The following is a 27,592-nucleotide window of genomic DNA, read 5'->3' as shown; positions in this document are numbered from 1 at the left end:
TGGTGTAGACCAAGTAATTTAGCAAACGAAACTGATTAAAGGCTGCTAATAACCTTTTTTTTTAATCTCAACAATTATTCTGGAAGATACCATACAAGCTCAACTAATCAAAGGCTTCATTTTGTCTTCCTCGGAGAAAAATTGTGGTAAATAAGTCTAATATTTTGTAAGTTAAGCAAAAATTTGATGAGATTTGTTTTGCCATTAGACATTTCATGTAATAAATAGATTAATGTGTACTTAGAGCTGGGATTTTATGAGTAGAAAGGATAGAAATTGATTGTGACGCAATCGCTAGGCGATGCGAAGGGAGTGCTGGACTATTTGATTCTGGTAAGGACCCGTTTTGTACGGGGGACCGCTGGCGTAGGGCGGTTTCACCCTTCCGCTCATATTGGCTGATACCGGTATATAATTTGGCTCCACTCAATTTACAGAGACTGAAGTTCTAACGTTAACTCGATCAGTACAGAGAGTCAATGGCCATATGTTGGCAATCCTGTATTTTAGGGGTCTAAATTATTTTAGGTTGCTAACTTCAGTTCAGGCAACAGCTTCACGACCGCTGTTGACGGTAGTGCGTACGTACGTGCCGGGTATGGCAGGCCGTTTATTATTTCTTCATTCTATAACCCCCCCCCCGCCATGACAAGTAACGCTGATTACCGTTGGCGTTGGTTTGATATACCATTATAAACTTCATCCTTCACCCATAAGTGCTCAGAATATACCCCCTAGTATTATGCCCCAAATGATAAAACGCCCTAAAACCAAGGTGTGCTGCATGGCATTATATATCTTCATTGCATACCCCCCCCTTCCCGGCCCGGCCATGACTAGTCCCAGGTCACGTGACACCCCGACAGCTTTAGGTATACCGTTATTCTATACTAACTGAAGTTAGCAACCTAAAATAATTTAGACCCCTAAAATACAGGATTGCCCATATGTTTATGTATTAAGTTCTGATAAACCAAGGAAGTGGGAGTTGCGCGAAAGCTGAAGTCACTTTTTTTAATCATTCCATTTTGGCCTTACAAAACAGAAAACAAATAAACTTAAAAAGTTATGATGGTGGGCCCCAAGACAGTCTGCGCACCTAGCAATTTGAGTTAAGAATGCAGAGCTACCAAGTCTCATGCATTATGTGTGAGACTCAAGCATTTTGGACCCTTGTTCATCCCCTCAAATCTCTGTCTCACGCAAATATCACAGCCTATCCTCATATACATTTGTACACAATGTCTGTGATCTCACTCAGATTCACAGAAAATCTCACGCATAGCTGGTCTTTGGTTTGAACTAGGCATCTCTGAGAATGATTTAACATGAATTTCTTATTTCACAGAATTTTTCAGTTAATAATGTTCCTTATATTATTAAGAGTAAGTGTACTGAATTTCTCAATAAAAATGAAAGAAAATATAGGATTTTTTTTTAAAAAACCTTGGGCAATCATTTTCAGATTGAAAAAAAAAATGGTGCCCCATGTCTGCGAACTCATTCAATTTGCACACGATTCAGGGATTTTGATGAGAAATGTTGCATTTTGAGGCCGTCACATGAAATGCCCTTAATTCATTATTTTCCCACCATTTTGAATCAGATTTTTTCTTGAATACCTGTCTATGTATTGCATGTGTAAAGTTCATGCTCGTTGCGTATCTTCTTTGACTAGAATCGTGCAGATACGCGTGTGTGCAGACAAGGGGGACTGCGCAGACTTGGGGAACTTGCCATAAATGAAAAAAAGCATTTTTATTTCTGTGGGTGGAGTCTGTCGTGTTTTTCAGAACCAAGCTTACATAGTCCAATGAACGATTTGAAGATATTGATTAGTAGTATAACCAGTTCCAAGGCAAGAAGTTAGGGTAAGTAATTAGTCCAAATATCATTACAGCACTAAGACATGATAGACTAGTTAGGTTGTGGACGTTGGTATGAATAATTTGAAAATGGTTGAATCGATTTTTTAAATTTGTCTATTTTTGCCATGAAGTCCCTGTACAAAACGAGTTAGAACTTCGGTCTCTGTAATTGTTGAATGGAGCCAACAGAGTTCAGTGGAACAACCAAAACAACTGAGACCACACAAAGCTTTTGGTCTAATGTAGATTTTCTTTTTAGGGCTAGAAAACGATTTCCAGCTGGCAGATGAAAACAAAGTAAATACAATATCATTCAGCATGTTTTGACATAATGGCCCCATATTGTGAACTCGGTTAAATTTTTTTTACTCGAGTACCACTTTGACTCTCAAATATTTTCGAGGCCAACCTACCAAAATTTTAAGAAAGCAATATGACTACTTGTCTCGACTCAAAGATAAACAATGATTATAATGGGCACATTAGTGCATATAACTTTAGGTAGCCGGCCTTTGAGCCCCTCCTCCAAACGTGTACAACCATGACAACATAACTTAATAACAAGAATGCTGAATACCTTCAACATTCGACACACATTGCTTATGATTTTCCATCATTGCCAGTCATGATGAATCCAAATTTAATGTATTCAGGGTCATAGTTTCTTACAGTTGTATTCAGAGTCTTTTCAATTTGTTTCCTCCCTGGCCCTTTTAAATCGCTTTAAAAAAGGTCAATTTTGATGAAAGTATGTTTTCGTGAAATTTGAACTAAAAAGTTTGAAACAAACAGTTCAAGAACTAACTGCATTTGCAAAGGTCAGGTAAATGGGTGACAATTAACTAAATTCTACACAATTATGCATACATGATAAGGTTCACATCAAAGTTAGATTGAAACCATCATAATCTGTATGCATATTGCAACATGCAAAAAGCATGCTTTAGCTTTGTTTGACCCACATAGACCGATTAAACATAACATATTTAGGATGTCGGACAGGTCTAGGTCTGTGAATTTTCTCCCCATTTTTTTCTTCCTCTGGAGCTTCTCAATTAAAGGACAAGTCCACCCCAACAAAAAATTGATTTGAATAAAAAGTAAAAAATCTAACAAGCACTGAAAATTCTATAAAAATCTGATGTAAAATAAGACAATTATGACATTCTAAAGTTTTGCTTAAATTAGTTATATGCACATCCTGGTGGGTATGCAAATGAGGAGACTGATGACATCATCCACTCACTATTTATTTTGTATTTTATTATATGAAATAGGGAAAATTCTATTTTTCTCCTCATTGTCAAGTGAAACAACGATTAATTCCTCCCTGAATATGTGGAATGAGCAATTTCTAATACTATATGATTCAGTCAAGTTGGTCCTTATTGTCAAATCTATAAAAAAATGAAATATTGTATAATTCAAACAATAAAAAACAAAAGAAAGAGTGAGTGAGGGACATCATCGACTTTCTCATTTGAATTGTGCATATCACTGTTTTGTGGAAAAATAAGCCAAACTTTAAAGTTAGATGAAATTTTCAGTGTTTTGCTAGTTTGATTTTTCTCTATTTATTCAAATAAACATTTTCTGGGGTGGACTTGACCTTTAAACCCTAGTTTAAAGTTGTGGTTTAACTATGGAGCGCCAATTGGGGCACAAATCCATACAGTACACATCCAATTTATAAACTCATATGACACCCATATTGTCATAATTGTCTGGGAATGATAACTATTAGCTTTCTTCATTATGACAGCAAAAGGAAACATAATAATAAACATAAGAAATATACAATATAAACAGATTTTTGAATTGTTGGCTCCCCATAATTTTAGCACAGAGTTAGACCATGGTCTAGGTTAAACCTGACTTCAGAATACAGGCCAAAGAATTTATCTCCCTTTTCTTTGCTTTGCAAAATGCTAGACCGAAACAAAAGTTATTTTATTTAGGAACTGCAAGAATACTTGCTGTTTTTAATGCAGTCATCTTTTTTTATCTTGACTTTGGTCATGGAAAGCAGTTGCACGATTCTGTGGACTGATCACTACATGTATTGTCAGACAATCGAAACACATTATTTTCTCAATTTGTTGGCTTGTTGACCAGCCCAACAATTGCACAATTGTCCTATCAGCAATTCCTAATAAAAAAACATTTGGTCTAGCATTTCATGAAGAAAAGTTAGATTTTGATGATAATTTTGTTAGAACTTACAACCTATTATGATATTCTTAAATTTTACCATTTGGAGGGAAATGGTTTTCCACACCTTATTTACTTTCAGATCCAAATTTTGTAATATCTGAATTCTTAGCCATTTTCAGGAGCTGAAATTAGGCACTATAGTGTAAAAATAAAATAATTGTACTGCAAAACTATCAGATAATCTGCTCATTTTGCTCACTAATTTCTTATAATGAAAAGGGTTCTATTTTGGCATAAATGTTGCTATTACTCATGAAGACTCTTTATCTTTGTCTTAGAATATACTTTCACAGTGAACATTCCAGCACATACGAAGTTGAAAATTTTGCTCAGAAAATACATGTACAAGGACAAACAATTTTTCAAAGTGATATCAACATGAAATGAAAAGAATATATAGGTGCAGTTTATTTCTGATGTTTCATCTGATTAAGTCACAATACAAATGTATTCTCCTTTGTCATACAGGGAACCAAGAATGTGGAAGTTAAGACCAGCCCTGGCTCAAACTGCCCGATGGCATTCAGCTCAACTTCTTCATAAGGTATTGATTCTCAAGAATATAAAATCTGTGTGCATAGGCTCTCAATACAGGCAAAAAAGAGTCAGTGTAAAGTTCCTTGAGACAGGCACATCCTGAGGCAATGATTGTGTGTCTCATGTGTCAGTACCTTGGCAGGCACAGTTCTAGACTAAAAGTCTGTTTGTTTTTCTTTTTGCCGGGGGGGGGTAACAATCAGAGTCAGATATCTGTGCTTTAAAGTGATTTAAGATAAAAGAATTATCAGTTAATTTAAAATATCAGAGCTGACATATCATTGTAAACAGCTTTCATGAAATGGTTCCCAAATTTCTTTGTCAGTAATTTAAAGGTCAAGTCCACCTCAGAAAAATGTTGATTTGAATCAATAGAGAAAAATCAGACAAGCACAATGCTGAAAATTTCATCAAAATCGGATGTAAAACTAGAACTGCAATCGTTTCAGAACGATGTGCATGCATTGACGCCTCTGATTTAATAGAGGGCAAGAAACAGAAGGAGATAGAAAGAAAACTGTAGATGATATACATTCTCAAAATATTAGAGGGCGCTATTTCTTAAAGGAATGGTCACTGATGCGTAAAACACAGTTAGATTATTTGAAATGATACAATTGGCAAACCCTGAAAATATGAGACAAAAATAAATTCAAAGGAAGTTATGGCAATTCAATTATTTTAAGACTTTGCAATAGAGGGCGCTATTTCTAAAGTTATGGTCACTAATTATCGATAACATGTCTACCAAATTAGAATGAATTTTGATGAGGAACGGTGGCAGGGGAGGACTAACAAATATTACATGTTAATCAAATTGGATATTAGCACATTTTGCTGTCCATAGGAAGTTACATTCTCGAGTAAAATTTTTTAGACCATATGGCGGCCCATACGTGGTTGTTGAAAATGTGTGCATTGTGAGCAGTATACCATGTGTTCAGATTGACTTATCTTGAAATTTTCTGTTGTAACCTATGTCGTATTTGGTATCACTGGAAAGAGTATTCCAATGCGGTGACATTGATACCACTTTTATTTGTGTGGAGGCAATAGACCGGAAGTAAATGCCATATAAAGAAAGACATTAAAAATGAAGGTTTTGCACAATAATTTTAAGCTGACGTCAGCAATTTGTTAGTTTCTGTTACAAAACATTAACGAACTGTTTAAGTATATATCAATACTCATATCTGCCAAGTTAAAAAGAATAAGCTTCAATAATAAGGAAATAAGAGCAAGTTGAAGTTGTGCTGGCAGTAAAGTGCATTTTTGGGTATTTTGCTGATTTTCGGGAGCATTTTTGAGATTTCGTCAGTTGTAAGGTATATATTTTTTTAAATGGCATGAAAGGGCATATCTTGAAGACCCTAAATCCAAGAAAGGGTACGGGTTTGGCCATGCATGACGCAATGAGGGGCATTCAAAGGTAAGCGTTTTTTAAACTTTAGAGGGCGCTATTTCAATGACGGAAGATCAATGATGCGTGAAAACTTAGTAGCATGTATGTTATGATACCGTGATCAATTTCTAAAAGAATGAGCGCAAAATGAATAAAAACAGAAAAGTTACGGCCATTTTACGACTTTTAGACATTACATTTCAATAAATATGAAGTTTTTGAAGGAAGGCTATTTCGGATTTGAATTTAAGGCATGAAGATGGCATTTTGAAGGTCAAGTTATACGTCGCAGATGATGGAGCAACTCTTGGACTATCTATAGCAATTTGTTAGAAGTCTGTAGCATGCAGGATAACTGAGATATGACAGAATGAAGAATGGTATGCAAATGGACTTGAAATTGACAAAATGGCGCCTGGATGGTCATGCATGAGTGATTTTGGAAAATGGAAGACGAGAGGCACAACTAGGGATGCTGGACAACATGTCTACCAAATTTGGATGAATTTGGATCAGGGACGGAGTCAGGGTAGAGCTAACAAAACCATGTGTTAAACAAATGGGATTTTGGTGGAAGAAGAAGAAGAAGAAGATTACGGAATAGGAATATGGAACAAGAACAATGCATTGTCGCCATTGGGCGTCAATGCAATAAAGTTATGACATTTCAAAGTTTCGCTTATTTTTAACAAAATAGTTATATGAACGAGCCAGTTACATCCAAATGTGTGAGTTAGTGATGTCACTCACTATTTCTTTTGTTTTTTATTGTTTGAATTATACAATATTTAAATTTTTACGAATTTGACAATTAGGACCTCCTTGCCTGAAGCACAAAATGTTAAAATAATGGAATTCCACGTGTTCAGGGAGGAATGAAACTTCTTTTCACATGACAATGACGAGAAAACAAAAATATTTCATATTTTCATATAATAAAATACAAAAGAAATAGTGAGTGAGTGATGTCATCAACTCTCTCATTTGGATGTAACTGGCTCGTTCATATAACTATTTTGTTGAAAATAAGCGAAACTTTAAAATGCCATAACTTTCTTATTTTACATCCGATTTTGATGAAATTTTCAGTGTTATGCTTGTTGAATTTTTCTCTTATTATTCAAATCAAGTTTTTGTTGGGGTGGATTTGTCCTTTAATAACATTTTTTTTGTACCCAGCTCTTTATGATGAGCTGAACTACAACCGATAATTTCTTTCCTTCTCTCTCTCCTCTTGATTATATATATTTTTTGTTACTGTTACTTTAGGCTGGAATCCCAAGGGTAACATGTGTGAGCTGTATACACAGAGAACCACTGAATGAAGAATGGACCAAGCTTGCCGAGAAACAGTTAAGGGGAGCCGACCCCAAGGAGAAACTCACGTGGCATTCTCCCGAGGTAAGCTCTCACCCATATGGGGGCTTTACCACACAAAGCTTAGCAATTAACCATATAATTGATTTCTAGGTTTGATTGCATCATTGCACATAGTGATCAATGTAATCAAGTGTAAAATCAGCTCTACGATCAACGACTCAGATTTGTGTCACAGGGCCTAGAAAAAAAGAAATTAATTTCATAAGCTTCTGTGTGCAAATTGGTATTATCAATGACTTGCTCAAACCTATGCAGGGGCCTGTTACACAAAGCTTAGACATCGATAGTCCATTTGATTTTTACATTTGATTGTATATAAAGATCAATGTATTCAAGCGTAAAATACGTCCCTATGATCAATTGCTTAACTTTGTGTTACGGGGCCCAGAAAAAGAAATTCATCTGCTCCTGTTCTTCAAATTGGCAATATCAGTGATTTTCTCTAACCCATTCAGGGACCTGGGGCCCATAACACAAAATGTAGCAATCATTATAGAGCAATATCTTTACCATTGATTGCAATAAGTTCAATCAATCGTACAATCAATCGTTAATCTTTGTGTTGCAGGACCCTGGTACTCAAAGCTTAACGCTTGATCAAATAGAGTTGGTTTTCTATGTTTGATTGTACATCATGATCAGTGTATTCAAGTGTAAAAATTAGCTCTACAAACAAATGCTAAGCTGTGTGTTACAGGGCCTAGAAAAATAAATGATTTTAATCTTTAATTTATCAGCTTCTATTCTGCAAATTGGCAACATCAGTGTTTTTCTTATATTGCTGTATTATTCTGTTTAATATTCATGCATTTACAGCAAATCACTATTTATGTAAATAACACTTTTGAAAGTTCCATTTTGATTGACTATTTTCCAAGATGAATTAAAATGACATCATGTCATCAAATATTTGTATTCAAATACTAAGTCCATATTTCCATGTGAACAGGGTATTTCTCTGAAGCCGCTCTTCACGCAGCAAGACACCGCAGATCACCCTGATGACTTACCAGGCAAATACCCCTATACCAGAGGACCTTATCCTACTATGTATGCACAGAGACCATGGACAATCAGACAGGTATGGTCCTCATGGGGTTTATTCTTGGGAATCTAAAAGAGAGGGATGATTCAAATCTGCAGAGAGAAACATATTTAGTCAGCATCAAAATATTTAATGTTCTTGAGGCTTATTGTAATTATCATAAAGTTTGCCTAAGAATCCTGAAGAAGTACTTCGGATTTTATGCCTGAGAAGTCTTCATGATGTAAAATGAACAATTATTTCAGGATGTGGTTGGGTAATCTAATGTCACCCTTTTCAAATTGAAAAGAAAATCCAAATAAAATGATTATTTCTGTGAATGGACAAATGTTTAAAACAAAAAGACAGTTCTGTTTAATTTAAAAAAGGTGGCAATCACAGTCAAAATCGGTTGATATGCCGAAAACACTATTGATAACCAACCAGTTGGAGTAGGAGAGCAGTAGTAGGAGTAGTAGTTAATAGTCGTAGTAATTGTGGAAGTGGTAGTGGTGTTTATAGGAGTAAATATGAATATTTAGTAGTCTCAGTCGTGATAGTTGATTCAGCATATAATAAAGCCTGTTGGAATGATGTATTTTAAGAATCGCTGTTCATGATTCACTGGTGATGATATTTATACCATTACACTGACCAACAGGAAATGCAAGAATCAGAAGATTCAAGATTAATTTCATTACATGAGTGATATTAAGTAGTAGATAAATAATCAATTGCTTTGTATGTAGTGATGTTGATTAATATTGTGTAGTTGATGTAATATTGTACATGTATTGCTTTATTGCTTTGTATATAGTGACATTGATCCCTTATTTTGTTTTATGAGTTAGTATGCAGGTTTTAGTACTGTGGAAGAGAGTAATAGGTTTTACCGTGAGAACATCAAGGCTGGCCAACAGGGCCTCAGTGTAGCTTTTGACTTGGCAACTCATAGAGGGTAAGATACTCCTAATATTCCTCTTTCATTCCAAGTGTCTCTCTGTTATTGAATATTTGTGTAAAAATTGTGTAATTTACCAATTCATCTTCTGTCTTGTACATCTGTCAAATCATTTAAAAGACATCTGAAAACATACTTATTTTTGTTGTTGCATAATTGTAATATTGGAGAGTACTCTGTATATGTAAAGCGCATAGAGCAGTTTTGATTGATTATAATAATATGAACATTTGAAATGCGCCGTATCCATCATAAAATGTTGCTCATGGCGCAATAAAGAAAAACGAAAAAGAAAAAGAAGGAAGGAAGATAGAAAACCTACTAAAAAGAGTGATTGATTGATTGATTGATTTTATTTGTCAGGTAACTATGAACAAGTACATGAAAATATGAACAGTAGTGTATACCTTGACAGGATTGCCCATGAAAGCCGAGATGGCTTATTTCCAATGGGGTCCTTACATCAGTAATTGACAATATGAAAAACACCTATAGAAATTTACAAACTACATCAATTAAGTCTAGACAACTAAATTTACACGAAGAATTGTAAAACATAACATATAAAAAGACAAAAACAAATAAGTTTGCCATGAAAAACCATTTACGCAAAATATGATTAAAATAATTGTAAAACAGGTTGAGTAAACGATCATTACTTCAAGGTTACATATGAAAATTATACTATAATCAGTTTTTAAGTAGCGCTAAATGCATCGTAACTAATACAAGATTCATGAATCGTAACACCTAAGATAAAAAGAAGTACAAATAAGTTTAACATCAAACTTTCACGCAAACAACAATAGATGATGAAACAATGTAAAACAAGTTGATTAAATAAATCATAACTAAAAAGTTATATATCAGACTACATGATACACATGAAATTAGAAAGAATATTTAACATTACAGAGTGGGGACATTTTTTAAGTGTTGTTTCAATACTCTTTTAAATTGTTTAAAAGTCTTAACCGATTTAACATGATTAGGGAGGGAATTCCAAAAATGTATACCATTATAATAAAATGTGTTGCCAATTTGACCTTTTCTCATAGGTACAAAAAAGTTAAACAGACTATTTCTTGTTTCATGCCCGTGAATATTAGATGACCTTGTAAAGTTTTTTGATATGTAATGATATTCGTTTGAATAGAAAATTTTATGAACATGGTGAAGTATAAGTTGTTGCGACCTCAAGTCTATGCGAAGAAGGCCAGCTTTTTCGATTTCATTCTTCCCAACATGTGTTCTTGGGTGTAAGCAAGTAATAAATCTAAGTCTTATTTTGAATAATTCTAACCTTTTTTTGATCAACCTTTCCAAGACTGCAGTACCATGCTGCATTAGCATAATCAAATAAACACTGTATTAATGAAAAGCTTAAAATGCGTCTGGATTTCGTATTCATGCAATTTTGATACCGGTATAGGAATTTCAAGCGAGCATTAGCTTTTTTGACAATAGAGTCAACCATAGATGTACATGAGAGATCACTATTTAATATCAGGCCTAAATACTTCACGGAATTCTGTCTCTTAATTAATTGAGGGTGAATAATCAGGTTTTCAAAGAACGTTTATAAGCACCAATTTATTATTATTTTGTGTGCCTCATTATATTTATGTGATGAGAGGTTTGTGCAAGAGTTGGATAACTTTGGTTGACCGTTAACTCTGTATTGACCTCCCTATTTCGACCTTCCACCAGAAGTTGACCTTTTAACCCTGATGATATCTCTTTACAGGTATGACTCTGATAATCCTAGAGTACATGGTGATGTGGGCATGGCAGGTGTAGCCATTGATTCAGTTGAGGATATGAAGGTAAGGACGCCTCTTTTAAGTGTTAAAGAGAAATGCCAATAGTTGCAGTAAACATTGATTTCTTGAGAAAGTCTGTAAAACCAGGCTTAATTGTCAGAATATCATCGAGGATCTAGATCTGGTACAGTTACAGAAACTGAACTTTGTGAAATCTTGAAATCTACACTGAAAAATGTTCACACTGAAGATCACCAACACAAATAGGCACACGTGGGACAGTGTATTATTATTATTGCTGGAATAAAGACCTGACGGAAGTGACCGAATCCACGCTTATTTTGCTTATTTCTCAGCAATTACACAATCTCTCCCAGAATCCTTTGGCACATATTTCTTATTCATACAAACAGGCACTTGGGTGGTCATTATATTAGATTCTGTAAAAAGTCATTTTGAGATAGTTACCAAAACTGGAATTTATCTTTAAGGTGCATTTGTACTCAACTCTTTGGGGACCAGAATGGGTGTTCTAAAACATCTTTGGACAAACCCAGTTGCAACCAAGCCCATGTAGTATTCTCTCAGGAGGGCAAGCAATTTATAATTTTTTTAATTGCCTTGGATCCAATGTTCATAATTGGGGAATGTCAAGGGCAGTGTAGTTGTTGAGGTGGGCACACCTAGGGTCAACGGAACCTCCGGTTGAAACCTTTCTTACTTTGATATAAATGCCAATCTGGATCACCATTTATAAGCTCATGAAGATATATGTTTGTGATTTAAGTTTCTCTCGGAATGAATTCCTTCATTTATTGCTTTAAAGAGATATCGAACTTTGTTTAAGGATTCCATTTATCAATATGAACAATGACAAGACCATCTGCCTTTTGTTCTCACTACAATATTTTTATTCTTTTTAGGTCTTGTTTGATGGTATTCCACTTGATAAGATGTCTGTTTCTATGACGATGAATGGAGCTGTTCTGCCAGTCATGGCCATGTTCATTGTTGCCGCGGAGGAAAAAGTAAGTACATGTCAATACTAGAACTGCTAAGTTTATATAGATACCTGTACCCAAGAATACATTTATTTAATATCTAATCATGTAATACATTTCTTATTTCTATAAATGTATCGGACAGATTCTACATACAAACATTGAGAGTCAGACAAGCTTATTGAATAGTTATAATAGCTAGCTGCACAATTTTTACATTAAATTTCAACTTTGAATATGATTCTTAAGATTCTGTGATCCATGTAAGGATGATTATAATTTAAGTCTCTTTATCACTATGTATTCCTGAAAAGCAGTTTATTACTTCAAAATTAGCAAGGGGAATGGATAGCAGTAATAATGAAAAATGTTTATGTTTGTATAATGCGGCATCGATGTGCCTAACATTATTTACGTGTTTTTACTCCACCTCTCTGTACACCCCTCTCACATTACACACAAACATTCTCAATCTCTTTCATCCACTCCATCCCTTTCCCTCTAACCCTCCCTTCCGATACCTTTTTGCTTTGTCTTTATATCTCCTCAATATCCTCTACTACTGCATACCCCCCTTTAAATTCTTTTTGCTCTTTGTCTCTCTTCTACCACCTCTCCCTTCCATTGATCCCCCTCCCCAATTCCCCCCCCCCCTCCACTGTATCTACCCTTTCTTCCTCCCCCTTCTCATCCTCTTCATCAGGGTGTGAAACAAGAGCAGCTGACTGGAACCATTCAGAATGATATCCTCAAGGAGTTCATGGTGAGGAATACCTACATCTACCCTCCAGCCCCTTCTATGAGGATTATTGGAGACATCTTTGCTTATACCTCTCAGGTAAATTTTGATGCAAGCATTATGCATACAGATTCAAATTGTTTAGCCAACAGCCAAGATCTCCGGATTGGAGTGGGGCATCATCTCCTGCTCCAAGAACTCCTGAAATACCTATCTATTCTCACTTTTGAAATTTTCATTGTTGTATTTGATGTACCGTATTTGCCGGCGTAAAGGCCGCGGCGGCGTATAAGCCGCACCCCCGATTTTGCGAATCATCTTTGAAAAAAAAAAAAAATGCATGACAGAATTCCCGGCGAAGTCGGACCAAAAATTTGGTTGGAAAATTGTTCAACAATTGCCGCGGAATGGGAAATAATGAACACGCATGCTTTAATTCTTCTTACCACCGGTATTTCATCTTTCCCGGAAGGCGACGCAAGGAAAATAATCCACCATCGGCGTGAAGAAGCGGCCGAGGTAATCAAGCGCTGCGGAGGTAAACAAGAGCTGCGGAGGTAAACAAGCGCTGCGGAGGTAAACAAGCGCTGCGGAGGTAAACAAGCGCTGCGGAGGTAAACAAGTGCTGCGGAGGTAAACAAGCGCTGCGGAGGTAAACAAGCGTGGCGGAGATAAACAAGCGCGGCGAATATTTTATTTCTTTCAATTAACGTCTTAATTCTTTTCTTACAAATAAAGTTGAATAAATACACAAGCACGGGCATGACGGGCGGTGTTTCAATGTTTTTTTTATTGAAGTCGGCGATGTCATATGAGAGAAATAAAGACTGAGAGGTAAAGACCAAGTGAAATAAAGACGAACACTGATTCTTTCTTGGAGGTTTGTGGTCTTGAAAAAGACCGTTATTAATTCACGCACAAAGCAATTTCAAATTACATACCTTGTCATGGTTCCGGGACAGCCCGACCACCGGACAGCCCGACCCTGGACAGCCCGACCCGCTGCCCTGGACATCTCGTTCCAGACCCCCCTTGGGATGTTCCCTCGATCTCTTCCTGAGCGGGAAAATATTGAAGGCGGCATGATTCTTTTTCAATACTTACGCTATTTTTCCACCTGCAATAAAATATTAAATTTCATGCAAACATCGTGTATCACCGTGTCATCATTATTATCGCACGCAAATCGTGCATCATTTACTATTGTCAACATAAACACGCTCTATCATCATCCTCGTCGTCATCATAATCCATAATGCCTAACATCACTCATCTCAATGTTGTAACTTTAATTATCATTTTCAAATAGCAATTCATTGACACATTGGTGGCGGAAGCCAACAAAATTAGGAGGGTCCACATGAAATTTTGTGATGGACACAGGTAAAAAATTGGACAAGGAAAAAAAGGGGGGGTCATCAACCTAAATTTTAGGGGGGGGGGCAAACACATTTTAGGGGGGGGGGCAGGAAACAAAATTGACAAGCAAAAAAAAAGGTTATCAGCTAACAATTTAGGGGGGATCTGTCCCCACCCCCCCCCCCCCCCCCCCGCTTCCGCCGCCTATGCATTGACACAATCGTACTTATATCATTATTATCACCATTATCATCACATAATTCATCCAAAATATTTGTATTCACAACCAACCAGCCTATATGTATTTTATAAATCATCACCACTACCGCCATTACCCGCAGCAGACCACAGCACACATCGCAAGGTAGGTTTTTATTATTATTTATTGGCCAATGAGACTTGGAGATGCAAAACAAAAGAAAAGATCAAAAGGTAAATATTTTCATTTTATTTTCCATTACGATTGATGACGATGTAAAAATAAATTTAAAAAATGTAGAGCGAGGTGCTGCTAATCTTCCTGGCTCCTGCAAGGAAGATAGAAATGAAAACATATTAAATCAATGTTCCACATAATTTCATAAATAAATAGTAATGACAATAATGACATTCATTACAAATACATAGCTTTTTGCCAACAAAAGTCTACTGTACATGTCTTGTTAGCGCGCATGAAATAATTGCCGTGAACAAGCTGCCTGCGATTGGCAATTACCCCGGTGCGGTACGGTGACCGGTATGGTACGGTGTGTTGCATAAACATGCCATTGCCGGCACCAAACAGAGATCGCTGGCACGGTCTCTGAGCTCTGCTGCGTTAATGGAAACAAATTTAGACCTAAAAAGAATTCAGTTTGAAAAGTAAGTTATCATGTATCGGTACTGAAAATGTTTTCTTATATAGGAATTAATAATTTCATCCTAAAAACGCGCTGTTTTAACTACCATTACAATGGAAGCGTCACTGTAGTCCCGTACGTACGCATACGTGCTGTTTTGACCACGTATTCAGCGTTTGCGGGACACGGCTTTTGACTATCGTCACGTATAGGCCGCACCCCGACTTTGCTTCATTTTCTCATCAAAAAATAGTGCGGCCTATACGCCGGCAAATACGGTAGTTTAATAATGTAGTGTAGTTTAATTCAATAGTATTATACTTTTTAATGATATGTGAATTTTTCAGTGATTCATTAGTCTACATTACCAAATGCCTATGTCCTGGGACATAATATACTTGTATAGAATAATTAGTAACATTTGATTATTTCTCTTTTTGATGCAGCATATGCCCAAGTTCAATTCTATCTCCATCTCTGGCTACCACATGCAAGAAGCTGGTGCTGATACTATCTTGGAACTAGCCTTCACTATAGCAGATGGTCTGGAGTACTGCAGAACAGGTACCACTCTCATTTTAATCAGTAGTCTATGGTAGTTTTAATGTATTTTTAATATATCCGTGACAGGCATTATGTCATAATGTAAGAAAGATTGAGGGTAATTTAATATGCAGTTCATGTAGATGGATTCCTGTACAGGATGATCATCATATGGTCATATAAATGGTGAGAGTCAGACCTCTTAATCTTAATGATAACTATAGTAATTGACAAAGTTTGGACTGATGATGAGGAGGATGTTCATGAAGACGGTACGTACAAAGGTGGTGATGATGAGCTTGGTGATAATGTTAATGATGTGGATGATAATGATGATACTGATATTGATGGTGATGGTGGTGGTGTTAGTGCTTATGATTGTGATGGCAGTGTCCACTTTAAGGAAAATTACCATTCATGATCATGAAATTAGAAAAAAATTCTCTCATAATCACATCTTTCACATTTGCCATTCACTGATGCTATCACCTCCCAGGGTTGAAAGCTGGCATGGACATTGATGAATTCGCCCCACGCCTATCCTTCTTCTGGGGTATCGGCATGAACTTCTACTTTGAGATCGCCAAGCTGAGGGCGGCTCGGCGCCTCTGGGCCCATCTCATGAAGGATCACTTTAACCCCAAGAAACCCAACTCCATGATGCTTCGATGTCACTCACAGACATCGGGATGGTCTCTTACGGAACAGGTTGGTGCTTCAACAATCTAAAATATCAATTCTAGGTGTGGTAATGATCACAGAATTAATCTAATTCCCCTACCAAAATAACCACCCAAGTTTGTTCCAGGTACCCATTTCCCTCACCTGGGTTGAGTGCAGCACAATGTGGATGACTTTCTTTAAGAGTAGGATTTAAACTCATGACCCTCTGATTAAGAAAAAGGAATCAGATCCACTACACCATGATGCCTCCATCTAATGCCTCCATCTAATCAGAACTACCACTTCTGTCAGAACCACTGCTACTACTCCTTATCCTAATCCTACTACAAAAATCAGTTTTCTGTGTGGTGATATCTGATTCCTTTAAGTTTTTTTTTTCTATTTGATATATCGAAGGATCCATACAACAATGTCATCAGGACTACGATTGAAGCCATGGCAGCAGTGTTTGGTGGAACCCAGTCCCTGCATACAAACTCCTATGACGAAGCCCTGGGTCTCCCGACGGTCACAAGTGCCCGTATCGCCAGGAACACACAGATCATTCTACAGGAAGAGAGTGGCATTCCAAAGGTATGGCAAGTTCCCCCAAGTCTGCGCAAACATGTATCTGCGCGATTCTAGTAAAAGAAGATACGCAACGAATACAAACTTTACACATGCAACACATAGACAGATTTTCATTAAAATTCCGACTCAAAATGGTGGAAAAATAATGAATTTTGGCCATTCCATGTGACGGCCTCAAAATGCAGCCTTTCTCATGAATACCCGAATCATGTGCAAAGTGAATGGGTGCACAGACATGGGGTACCAATTTTTTTTTAATCTGAAAATGACTGCCCGAGGTATTATCCAAGAAAATCCTATATTTCTTTCAAATTTTCTATGAGATATTTGGTACACTTACTCATAATAATACGTGGAACATTATTTACTGAAAGATTTTGTGAAATAAAAGGAAATTCATGTAAAATTTTAACTCAAATTGTTAGGTGCACATACTTGGGGACCACAGTCATATATGAATCAGAGTCATTTCTGAAAAGCATGATCAAATACAATATTACACAAGACATTTTTTCGAGCCAAATGCGAGCTGTTTGCCAGCATTTGAATGTATTATGTCAGTAATTAATAATAAGAAAATTTAGTATATAAAACAAATCTAAAAGAAAGGAATTCATGAAATGGTGGTAATTTTGTACTTTACTGCATTTATTGTATCTGATAGTATTTTATTGTTGGAAGATTAGTTAATTTGCTTAGAAAATTTGTAACACTTTGAAAACATGTTTTTGATTTGTAATTGATATGACACTGTACATGTACATGGATCAATTTTGGGACTAATATTGTGTTGATAATCAATTGCATTTGTGTAAAAAAAAATATATTTGTTGATAATCAATATAGGACCCTGTATAAGGGTAAAATTAAAAACAAATCTTTCATATTTTGTCATAAACAAATCTAATCACCTGATCCCTTTGATCTGATCACCTGACCCCCTTGATCTGATCACATGATCCCCTTGATATGATTACCCAATCCCCTTGATCTGATCACCTGATCCCCTTGATCTGATCACCTGATAGATTGTCGATCCATGGGGAGGCTCTCACATGATGGAATGTTTGACAGATGAAATCTACGAGGCAGCCAACAATCTCATAACAGAGGTAACTATATTATCATAACTTGACAATTGAGCTGAGCTGATACAATACTGTAGTATTTACATTTTATTACAACTTATTATACCACCCATTGCAAGACTTTAGATGCCATTAGATCTCATAAAGAACAGTTATTTAAAATATAATTGTCTTACTATGTGACCTTTAAAGAGGTGTCGGGCCAAAGCTAGAATATTAATATCCAAAGTCCTTTGAACATACTTTGAGTCGTTTTATAATAATGAAATATATAAGAACTAGATATTACTATATTTGTATTTGTGATCTTTTTTTTATTTTTTCTTCCAGATTGAGGAAATGGGAGGCATGGCCAAGGCTGTTGCTGATGGATTCTGTAAGCTGAAGATTGAGGAATGCGCTGCAAAGCGACAGGCTAGGATCGACTCTGGAAAGGGTGAGGATCCAGCCACTTTTTGTCTCACCTGCATAGCTGTGTGAGACTATAGGCGCTGCTTTTCCGACGGCGGCGGCGTCAACACCAAATCTTAACCTAAGGTTAAGTTTTTGAAATGAACTTTGGCCAAATTGGGGGTATTTGTTGAATTACCATCATATCTCTGTAAGTATATTGGTCTAGTTCATTGAACTTGGACATAAGAGTAATCAAGTATCACTGCACATCCTGTGCGAGTTTCAGGTCACAAGATCAAGGTTAAAGGTCATATAAGGTCAATGAATTTTGGCCAAATTGGAGGTATTTGTTGAATTACCATCATATCTCTGTAAGTGTATTGGTCTAGTTCATAAAACGTGGACATAAGAGTAACCAAGTATCACTGAACATCTTGTGCGAGTTATAGTAGTTTTCAAAGTCAGCACTGCTGCTATGTTGAGACCGCCAGAGGCATTCCACTTGTTGTTTTGAGCTTAGCTCTTTACTCGTCATATCAGTACACATTGATGACACATTTATCAGGGATGTTACTTTTCAGACCATTACAGACCTGCCAACCAGTACGTTTTAGGCGTGTTTAGAACGTTTTTACAACCAAAATACGGCATTACGTTTTTTCTTTAAAAAATTGTTTTTTGTATAAAAAAAAATTAAATCGTGATTTATTGAGAAAAATCATCTCTATAGGTCTCTATTTCATAAAGCGTACACAAATATGGTTTCAATCCTGCATATGTTCTGCATTTTTTTTCATTGTAAACATGATTACGAAATGTACTTTGATGATTGTGGAATATGAATATATCAATAAATAAATAATAAATGGTTATTAGATCAATGTAATTTCAGGTTACATGTTTTTGTTTTTTTCAATCATTTTGTAAAAACCTGGGTGAAATATACACATGTTTCAATGTTTTCTTTTTTTCATCTGCAAGAGCACAGCGCATTTTAGCTTGCATGCTGCTTGAGCGCCACGGTGAGCGAGTGTGCCAAGCATTTTATTATGAAATGCAGTTTTTCATTCCCAGAAGTTGGCAGGTCTGCTATTATTTTAACATATTGTTGGCCATTATATTGTTTTTTTATGTTGGAAAATGGTCAATGTAGATGATTTTTTTTCAAGTCTATGTGGCATCCCAGGTTTATGTGTATGTACAGATTTTTTATCAGAATGTTTGTCCCTCAGCAAAACCATGTAATAAAGACATTGATTTCAAGACATCAATCAAGACCTATCTTTTTTCATTGTTGTTGCATAATATAGTTTAATATAGTTTTATTCAATATGTTCAGCACCAAATTAATCCCATGTAATATATTATCATGTGTTAGCAAAGAGAATGCAGTGTAATGTAAATTTAATGTATATTACAATGTAATACACTACTTAGTTTAATATAGAATAATATTTCAATTTAATGAAAACCATATTAATAATTTGCTTGATTTCTTATGTAATGAATAATTAATTTGTTAATTGGAGATCACGAATATCACAAACATCACAAACATAATGACAACACTTGGCTGGATGTCTCTTGAAGAAAGGAGTCAAAATCACTGAATTATCAACTTATATAAGATTATCCATGGAGAAACTCAACTTGACTTCAATAAATATGCCACAAGAAAAATAACGAGATTAAGATAATCCCATGACGAACGGTATGACGTCGCTTCAAAGTTCATCACAACTCCCCAACTGGCTAATTCCTTCTTCCCTGAAGCAATCTCCCACTGGAATGGTCTCACAGCCGATAAGATATCCTCCAAAAGCACTGACATAAAGTAAAACTAAATATGCAAAACCTGCAACAAAACAAAACAGAGTGATAATACTCCCATTCTCGTCAGCCCTGAGTTACCCTTCCTGGTGGAGGACCTCAGGGAATGAAACTACAAGGTACTATTATGTGCCATATAAGTACATTATTATTATTATCAAGATTCTAATTTTCTTTTCAATTTGTAGAAGTGATTGTGGGTGTGAACAAGTACAAGCTAGCTGTGGAAGAGCCTGTCGAGGTGCTAGCCATTGATAACACTGAAGTTAGAGAGAAACAGATCAATAAACTCAAAGATATCAAGCAATCGAGAAATGATTCTGAGGTAGGTTACATTCAAGATTCATAAATTTGAAGATTAGAAATATTTATGTGTCTATTGAAAATGTAGATTTGTCATGCACTAGAAAATAGCATAAATATTAGGGATGAATATTCATTTACACAAAATTGAAGGAGCAACAATAAAAACAGATAAACATGTACATGAATTCTAAAATCAAACTTTACATTTTGTTAAAAATCCTTCAAATTCACCCCTCCATTCCATTAATTTGCACATTCATTGTTTAATCTATCCATTCCCAGATATTAGGTGATAACTAATAAGTGAATGCACTCTATTTTGTACTAACTTTTTTAGTAGGCCTATTTTATATATGAATGAAAATTCATCTAATTGATTTTTTTATTCTTTGCAGGCGGAGGTTGCGTTGAATGCCATCTCGGATGCCAGTTCCACGGATGGGAATCTTCTAGAGTATTGTGTCCAGGTACAGTTGTGTTACAAGATTAATACCCCTTTCACAAACCCAATTATGCGGATAATATCCGCATAATTTGGTTGTAAAATCGGAGCAGGACCAGAGTTATCCGCATTATTTTGATGCTGCAATTATCCGCATATTATCAGCATGGGGGCCAGATTTTGGCCTTGTGAATGCATTTCCAAAGTAATGCGGATAATTGCCATGGTGCGGTCACAAAAGGTCACCCTTTTCCAACACAACCCCATCGGAGGGGGCGTGTGCAGTTACCATGACAATTATCCGCCTTTTTCAGGTCTGGCGCTCATAAAAAATAGTGCGGATTTTTTTCGGAGTTTGTGAATGCAATTTTTATTGAATTATCCGCATTACTCTTAGGCGGATAATTGGAGGATGGGTTAGTGAAAGGGGTATTATATGAATAACTATCAAGTTTCAAGAAGATAAATGGTGATGATGGTGACGATGATGATGATGAAGGAGGTGGTGGTGGTGAAGATGATGATGTTGATGGTGATTAATGATAATTATGATGGTGGTGATGATGATGATGATGATGATAATGATGTTGATGATAATTATGATGGTGGTGACGATGATGTTGATCATGATTGATGATAATTATGATGGTGGTGACGATGATGATAATGTTGATTGATGATAATAATTATGATGGTGGTGATGATGATGATGATGATAATAATTATGATGGTGGTGACGATGATAATGATGTTGATGATGATGATGATGATGATGATGATAATATGATGATAATATGATGATGATAAGATGATGATGATGATGATGACGATGATGATGGTGATGATGATAATGATTATGTTGATGATGATTGATGATGATGATGATGATGATGATGATGATGATGATGATGATGATAATGATTGATGATAATAATTTTGATGGTGGTGACGATGATGATGATTGATGTTACTTGTTAAATGTTAATAGTTGATATGATGATGGTGTTGCTAAATTTATCCATCCATTGTTTATTTCATCATCCTTACAGGCAGCGAGAGCAAGATGTACCGTGGAGGAGATCTCCATGGCGATGGAGAAGGTGTTTACCCGTTACGTGGCCACCGATCGAATGGTTAGCGGAGCCTACAAGTCAGAGTATGGTGAGAATGAGGAGATCCAGGCCTGTATAAACAGAGTGGAGGTACGTAAAAGATCCAGATTAAAATGTTCAGGATGGTACTATGCAGGTTGCCCCTTCCTGAAAAAAAATGATATCAATAATCATAATGATTATAATAATGATGATAAAGATGAAAATCATGATGATGATAATGTTGATGATGTTGATATGATTGAAATTGTGGGTGCGTCGTGGTCTTGGACTCTCGGCTTTCAAACAGAGGGTCATGGGTTTGAATCCTAGCCACGACGTGTTTTCCTTCAGCAAGAAATTTATCCACATTTTGCTGCACTCGACCCAGGTGAGGTGAATGGGCAGGATCAATTCCTTGCATGTCCGAGCGCTGAAAGGCAGCTCGAGCTAAAGCCAGGGTAATGATAATAAATGTGCCTTGGAATAGATTGTTTCTAGATAGATGGCGCTCTAAAAATGCATATTATTATTACTATTATTATGTGATAATGAAGAGGAAAAGGAGGAGGAGGATAATATTCAAATGATCATAATGATAGTACTAATAGTAATAACAAAGTGGCATGGATAAGTTAAAAATAGAGTAGCACTTATTGTGTGTGTACATTATATGTGAGAGAGAGAAAGAGATACTGGAAACAAGCTAAAATCAAGTATACTGCAAGAACAAACTCAAACATGTTTGGGCACCCATGTAAATGTTAAACATTTAATATCTTTATAGGATTTTGAGAAATCAGAGGGGAGAAGACCTCGTATCCTAGTTGCTAAGATGGGCCAGGATGGACATGATCGGGGAGCTAAGGTGGTGGCAACAAGCTTTGCTGATCTGGGATTCGATGTTGACATTGGACCTCTCTTCCAGGTGATATTTGGCTTTGCATAAATCTGGGATGTGAGAGTTCAGATTTTATCTGATTTCAGATTTTTTTTGTTTTGATTTTCAGCTTAATTTCAGCTTACTTTTTACTTTCATCTGTACAGAAAGTATGGGAGCTCTTTCTATTTCAGACTTTAACATTCTTTAGCTTTTTTTCAGATCTTTTTATTTGTGACCACTCACACCCCTGATAATTACTCCTATGGCTGTTGAGGATTGTTGGCCGAGTCGCCATTGTTGTAACTTTTTTGCAGTAACGACAAAATAAATGGATCACAACGGTTTGTGTCTAGAATACGGTTAACAATTTGTAGGTGTGTAGTTTACTATAGATAGCCAAAAATGTTAGATTATCTTTATGTCATTTTCACTCTCACAGTGAGTCTTAAAAAAATATACCTTGGTTCATTTTTTCAGATATCTACTAATACTGCAGAGAATAAATTGACTTATAATTGTATTTGTATATAGAGAAACTAAAATGTTTTGAGAGGCAAAGTGTCTTGCTACTTGGTGATATAATTATTATGGTATAAATGAATTGAGTAGTTAATTCGCATGGTATCATTCAAGTGGGTCTATATTGCTAGACTACACTAGCATTATGGGTCAGGAAATATGCCCAGGATGAGTAGTTGAGGACTCAAGATGGCGCTATTGGTTCGTTTCTGCTTTAATGGGCATGTTTAGATTTCAGTGAAAAGTTATATTTTTTTAATTGGGTCGTAGGTGGGCAACAAGGAAAATGCATTTTGTCTCAAGTTTTTTCTATCACATCAATTTTAACAATGATCATACACAAATTGTTGCTTATCTTTGTTGTGCCATATCTGAATAAACCTTTATCTATGCTGCCATCATTGTGGATTTATTCATCTGAATTATTATCCATTCTGATGTGTAGACCCCAAGTGAAGTAGCACAGCAAGCTATCGATGCTGATGTCCACGTTGTTGGAGTGAGTACACTAGCGGCTGGTCACAAGACTCTCGTACCTGAACTCATCGCAGCTTTGAAGAAGATGGGAAGGGGGTGAGTCATTTATTTCCATTTTTTTTAATATAAGTATGAACTGATCAAATGGAAATACCAAGTTAATTGAAATGATACAAATATGAAATCAAAGTATGCATTATATAGAAATAATAGATTAGAAATATAATCAGAACAACAATGGAAGTGGGTGCACCCATAAAAGCCAATAAGACTTGATAGTCATGTGTCATCAGAATGAAAACCTTTAAACCTCATGTAAACAAGTCTAGCTTACATTGTCAGGTACTGAAATGTGTTATGTGAAATGCACAGTAGTATTGTATCATGTTTTTCAAAGACTCACAATATGCATATTTAAACATAACTTGACTTTCAGCTTTTGTGTTTGCATGGATGTGACTTTGATTTTATCAGAAATAGGGGTCATAAGGTCAAATGCTCATGGTAATACAAGATAATTGCTCTTTCTCCAGATCATCATGGAACCATTTGACAGGTGAAATCCAAATTTTTTTGTATTTATATGTTTTATTGGGTCAACAAGGACCAAGTATATACAAAAATAACAAATCAAAATACAAATGAAGTACTTCAATAATAAAAATAAGTAGGATATGAACTTATCATCTGGATCACCAAACATTTTTCTGAAATTAGATAAAGTAAAATTGGAATTTAACTTCTGTATTAAAATAGTTAACAAGTCTTTCCACAGGGGTGAAACCTTTCCACAATCACAAAAGGTGAAATCCAAACTTGGTAAGTGAATACACAAAAAACATTTTTTCATACCAGAATTTGCCAAAATTGTGTCCTTTACATCTTCTTAGTCAAATTTTGCTGAATTCACCCAGATTCCTGTACTCCCAAAACAATTGACATAGCCATATTCACCTGTATGACAATATGCATGATATCTGATTAACTTTCCAGTGATATTGGAGTGATTGTTGGTGGGGTCATCCCACCTCAGGACTATGATTTCCTCTTCCAAGAAGGAGTTAAGAGCATCTTTGGACCAGGTAATTGTCTATATTTACTCCAACGCCGCCTCCTTCTATCTCTTTCTCCACCTTTTTAACTTAAAAGTAATTTTAAATGGTTGTGTCTTCAGTTGAGTTCTAGTTATTGATACAAAAAAAGAAAATTATCAAATTATCAATTACACCAATTTTTTTTCAACATTTACACTTGAAAGCTTTTATTTTATGAATTTGAGATCCCATCTGTTACACGACATGTGTATTATGATTTAATATTTGAAGTTGCAAAACTGTTGAGGAATAAATCATGTTCCTCTCATCTTCATCTTTAGGTACAAGGATACCCATAGCAGCTATCAAGGTTGTGGATGACATTCAAGAGGAGCTTGGCAAGAGGGCAGATGCTATGTGAGGCAACCCCCACTCATTATAACATGATGATAAACATTAGCATCACAAACATTTGACTGTTGTGGAACTCGCTGTGTAGTACTTGCTTTCACCAATGGAAAATGCTTGGCAAGAGAGAGCATGCTATGTGAGGCAAGGCCCTCTCATTGTAAGATAATGACAAATCTTCATTTATGTCACAAACATTGCTGAACGCATTCTACAGTGTTGCCACTTTCACCAAGGGGAAACACCTAGGAAGAGGATGCATGCTATGTGAGGCAAAACCTTCTCATTGTAAGATGATGATTAAGCTTTATTAACATCACAATCAGAAGACAGTTGTTGGAGCACACTCATATTGCTTATTGCCACCAAAGGGAACGCTCGTAAGAGGCTGCATGCTATGTCAGGCAGCCCCCTTCATTTGAAGATGATTTACTTCAGTTTATCACAAATTTTGCTGAACTTACTCTGCAATACATAAACAAATTAAAAACTGTTGTTGATATCGCTCTGCAGTGATGGCTATCTTCTGCAAGAGAAACGATATATATTCCCCTTCTCTCTTTCCAAGGATGAAGATAAAACAGTTGTCTCACAGATGTAGGGTGTCACGAGAAACTAAAGTGGTATCCCCCAAGAATGGTGTCATTGTAAAATGTATCTAATTGTTAATTTGTTTTTATAAAGTCCCACATAATTCTTTTTTTTAATAAAAGAATGCTTTCTAGATGTTCTTTATTTTTTGTTGTTAGTATCGTTTTGATCACACAAACATGGCTATAAACTAACATGAAAATAAAAGTTTCATCAGTCTCTTAATAAATCCACTCTGAGTGATACACAATGGGAGCATGTCATGAAGAGTTTTCTTTTTCTGTGATTTTACCAACTAACTTACTCTCAGCGAATCAGATTCAAGAATTGTCAGTAGCTTGTAACATGTCACTGAAAGCCACTGACAAAACTCTTCATGAAACACTCCACAAGACATGAAGTGAAATGTAACCATGTTTCAATTGTTTATATAAAAACATATATCCCGATCCTTTCCTCAAAGCTTGTTGAAAATATTACCTATCACACCTGAAGTATCATTAATCTCACCTTATTTGTGTGCAATACTGTTTGACTGTGAAATAAGAAGATCGTCTTTTGGAATGACAAACAAGATGTTGCAAAATTTGTACTGTTGTTTCTATGATATAGTGTGCATTTCCAATGCACACTGGTGAATGAATGTAATTTTGTGAGACATATGTTACTTTCCTTTATGTGGTATTTACATGCATCCAAACATGCATAAAACCAAGCAGAAGTAAACCAGTTGATTTGCATGTCTGCCTTTCAAGTCTTGTAAATTTACTATTTTTTTTAATTATTTGATCTGGGTTTTTTTAGGTAATGGCAAAAATAATTATGCCTTAATTATTTCATTAATAACAAATTGTTGACTTTGTTTCTACTTGCAACAAGTACTGTTACTTTTGAAAATTTGTAACATATATTGTCGTATCTCAACCAACAGCGAATCCTAATGTTGCCTTTTTGAATGAACAAAGTTAAGATAATTTAACAACAAAGTGCTTAATATTATTATTGTTTTCACAATAATACATATAAAATGTACCACTAAAGAGAAAAAAGTCTGTGTGGGCAGAAACCATAGTCACTTATAAATACATTTAATGATTGTACATCTGTTGATCTATGGCATGTTATTTATGAACTTGTGTATTCATATGTCATTCAATATTTTGGTAATATCTGGCCCTATTTATAAATAAATATGTCTCACATTTTCCCCTACAGTGAATTTGACAAAAATGTATGTGAGATGTATGATTTGATTTGAGATGTGCTACGTTTGTACAAAGTTATAGAGCACAAATTGTTGCATTCAAAACAAGCAGGTATATGTTGGAAAATAAGACTATGAAATAAATTATATATCTTTTCAACAATTATTTTTAGTGATATAATTCTTTAAATGCAAGTGATCATTTGAAATGTAAGAGGAAGAAAGTTATGCCGTGCTTACAACTGAATTCTTTTTTTTTATTAGAGAAAGAAAATTTGGAGATCAGAGTGAAAACAGACAATATTTATTGAAAAGAAAATATTTAAAGATGAAAAAGAGAAATAAAGAAACAATCAGAAATGTACAATAAAAGAAGAAAACATACCCTTTTCATAAACCTATCCTCCAATTAGCCGCCTAAGAGTAATGCGGATAATTCAAT

At 35.6% G+C, this 27,592-nt stretch overlaps 1 protein-coding gene across 1 annotated transcript; it reads left to right on the top strand.

The window, feature by feature from the left end:
* The first annotated feature begins 82 nt into the window (after nucleotides 1-82).
* On the top strand, nucleotides 83-26,976 carry LOC121426159 (methylmalonyl-CoA mutase, mitochondrial-like). Its single transcript, XM_041622343.1, has 20 exons — nucleotides 83-146; nucleotides 4,551-4,626; nucleotides 7,291-7,422; nucleotides 8,351-8,482; nucleotides 9,277-9,383; nucleotides 11,134-11,212; nucleotides 12,073-12,177; nucleotides 12,854-12,988; nucleotides 15,534-15,651; nucleotides 16,127-16,338; nucleotides 16,711-16,887; nucleotides 17,913-17,996; nucleotides 18,303-18,408; nucleotides 20,384-20,520; nucleotides 20,897-20,968; nucleotides 21,993-22,145; nucleotides 22,822-22,962; nucleotides 23,882-24,009; nucleotides 24,907-24,995; nucleotides 25,289-26,976. Exons 2-20 carry the CDS (start codon nucleotides 4,561-4,563, stop codon nucleotides 25,366-25,368), a joined length of 2,253 nt encoding a protein of 750 aa, XP_041478277.1. The 5' UTR covers nucleotides 83-146; nucleotides 4,551-4,560; the 3' UTR covers nucleotides 25,369-26,976.
* The last annotated feature ends 616 nt before the right edge of the window (nucleotides 26,977-27,592 follow it).

The sequence above is a fragment of the Lytechinus variegatus genome, chromosome 13 (genome assembly GCF_018143015.1).
Source record: "Lytechinus variegatus isolate NC3 chromosome 13, Lvar_3.0, whole genome shotgun sequence".
NCBI lineage: Eukaryota > Metazoa > Echinodermata > Echinoidea > Temnopleuroida > Toxopneustidae > Lytechinus > Lytechinus variegatus.
This window is presented reverse-complemented; position numbering and strand designations above follow the sequence as displayed.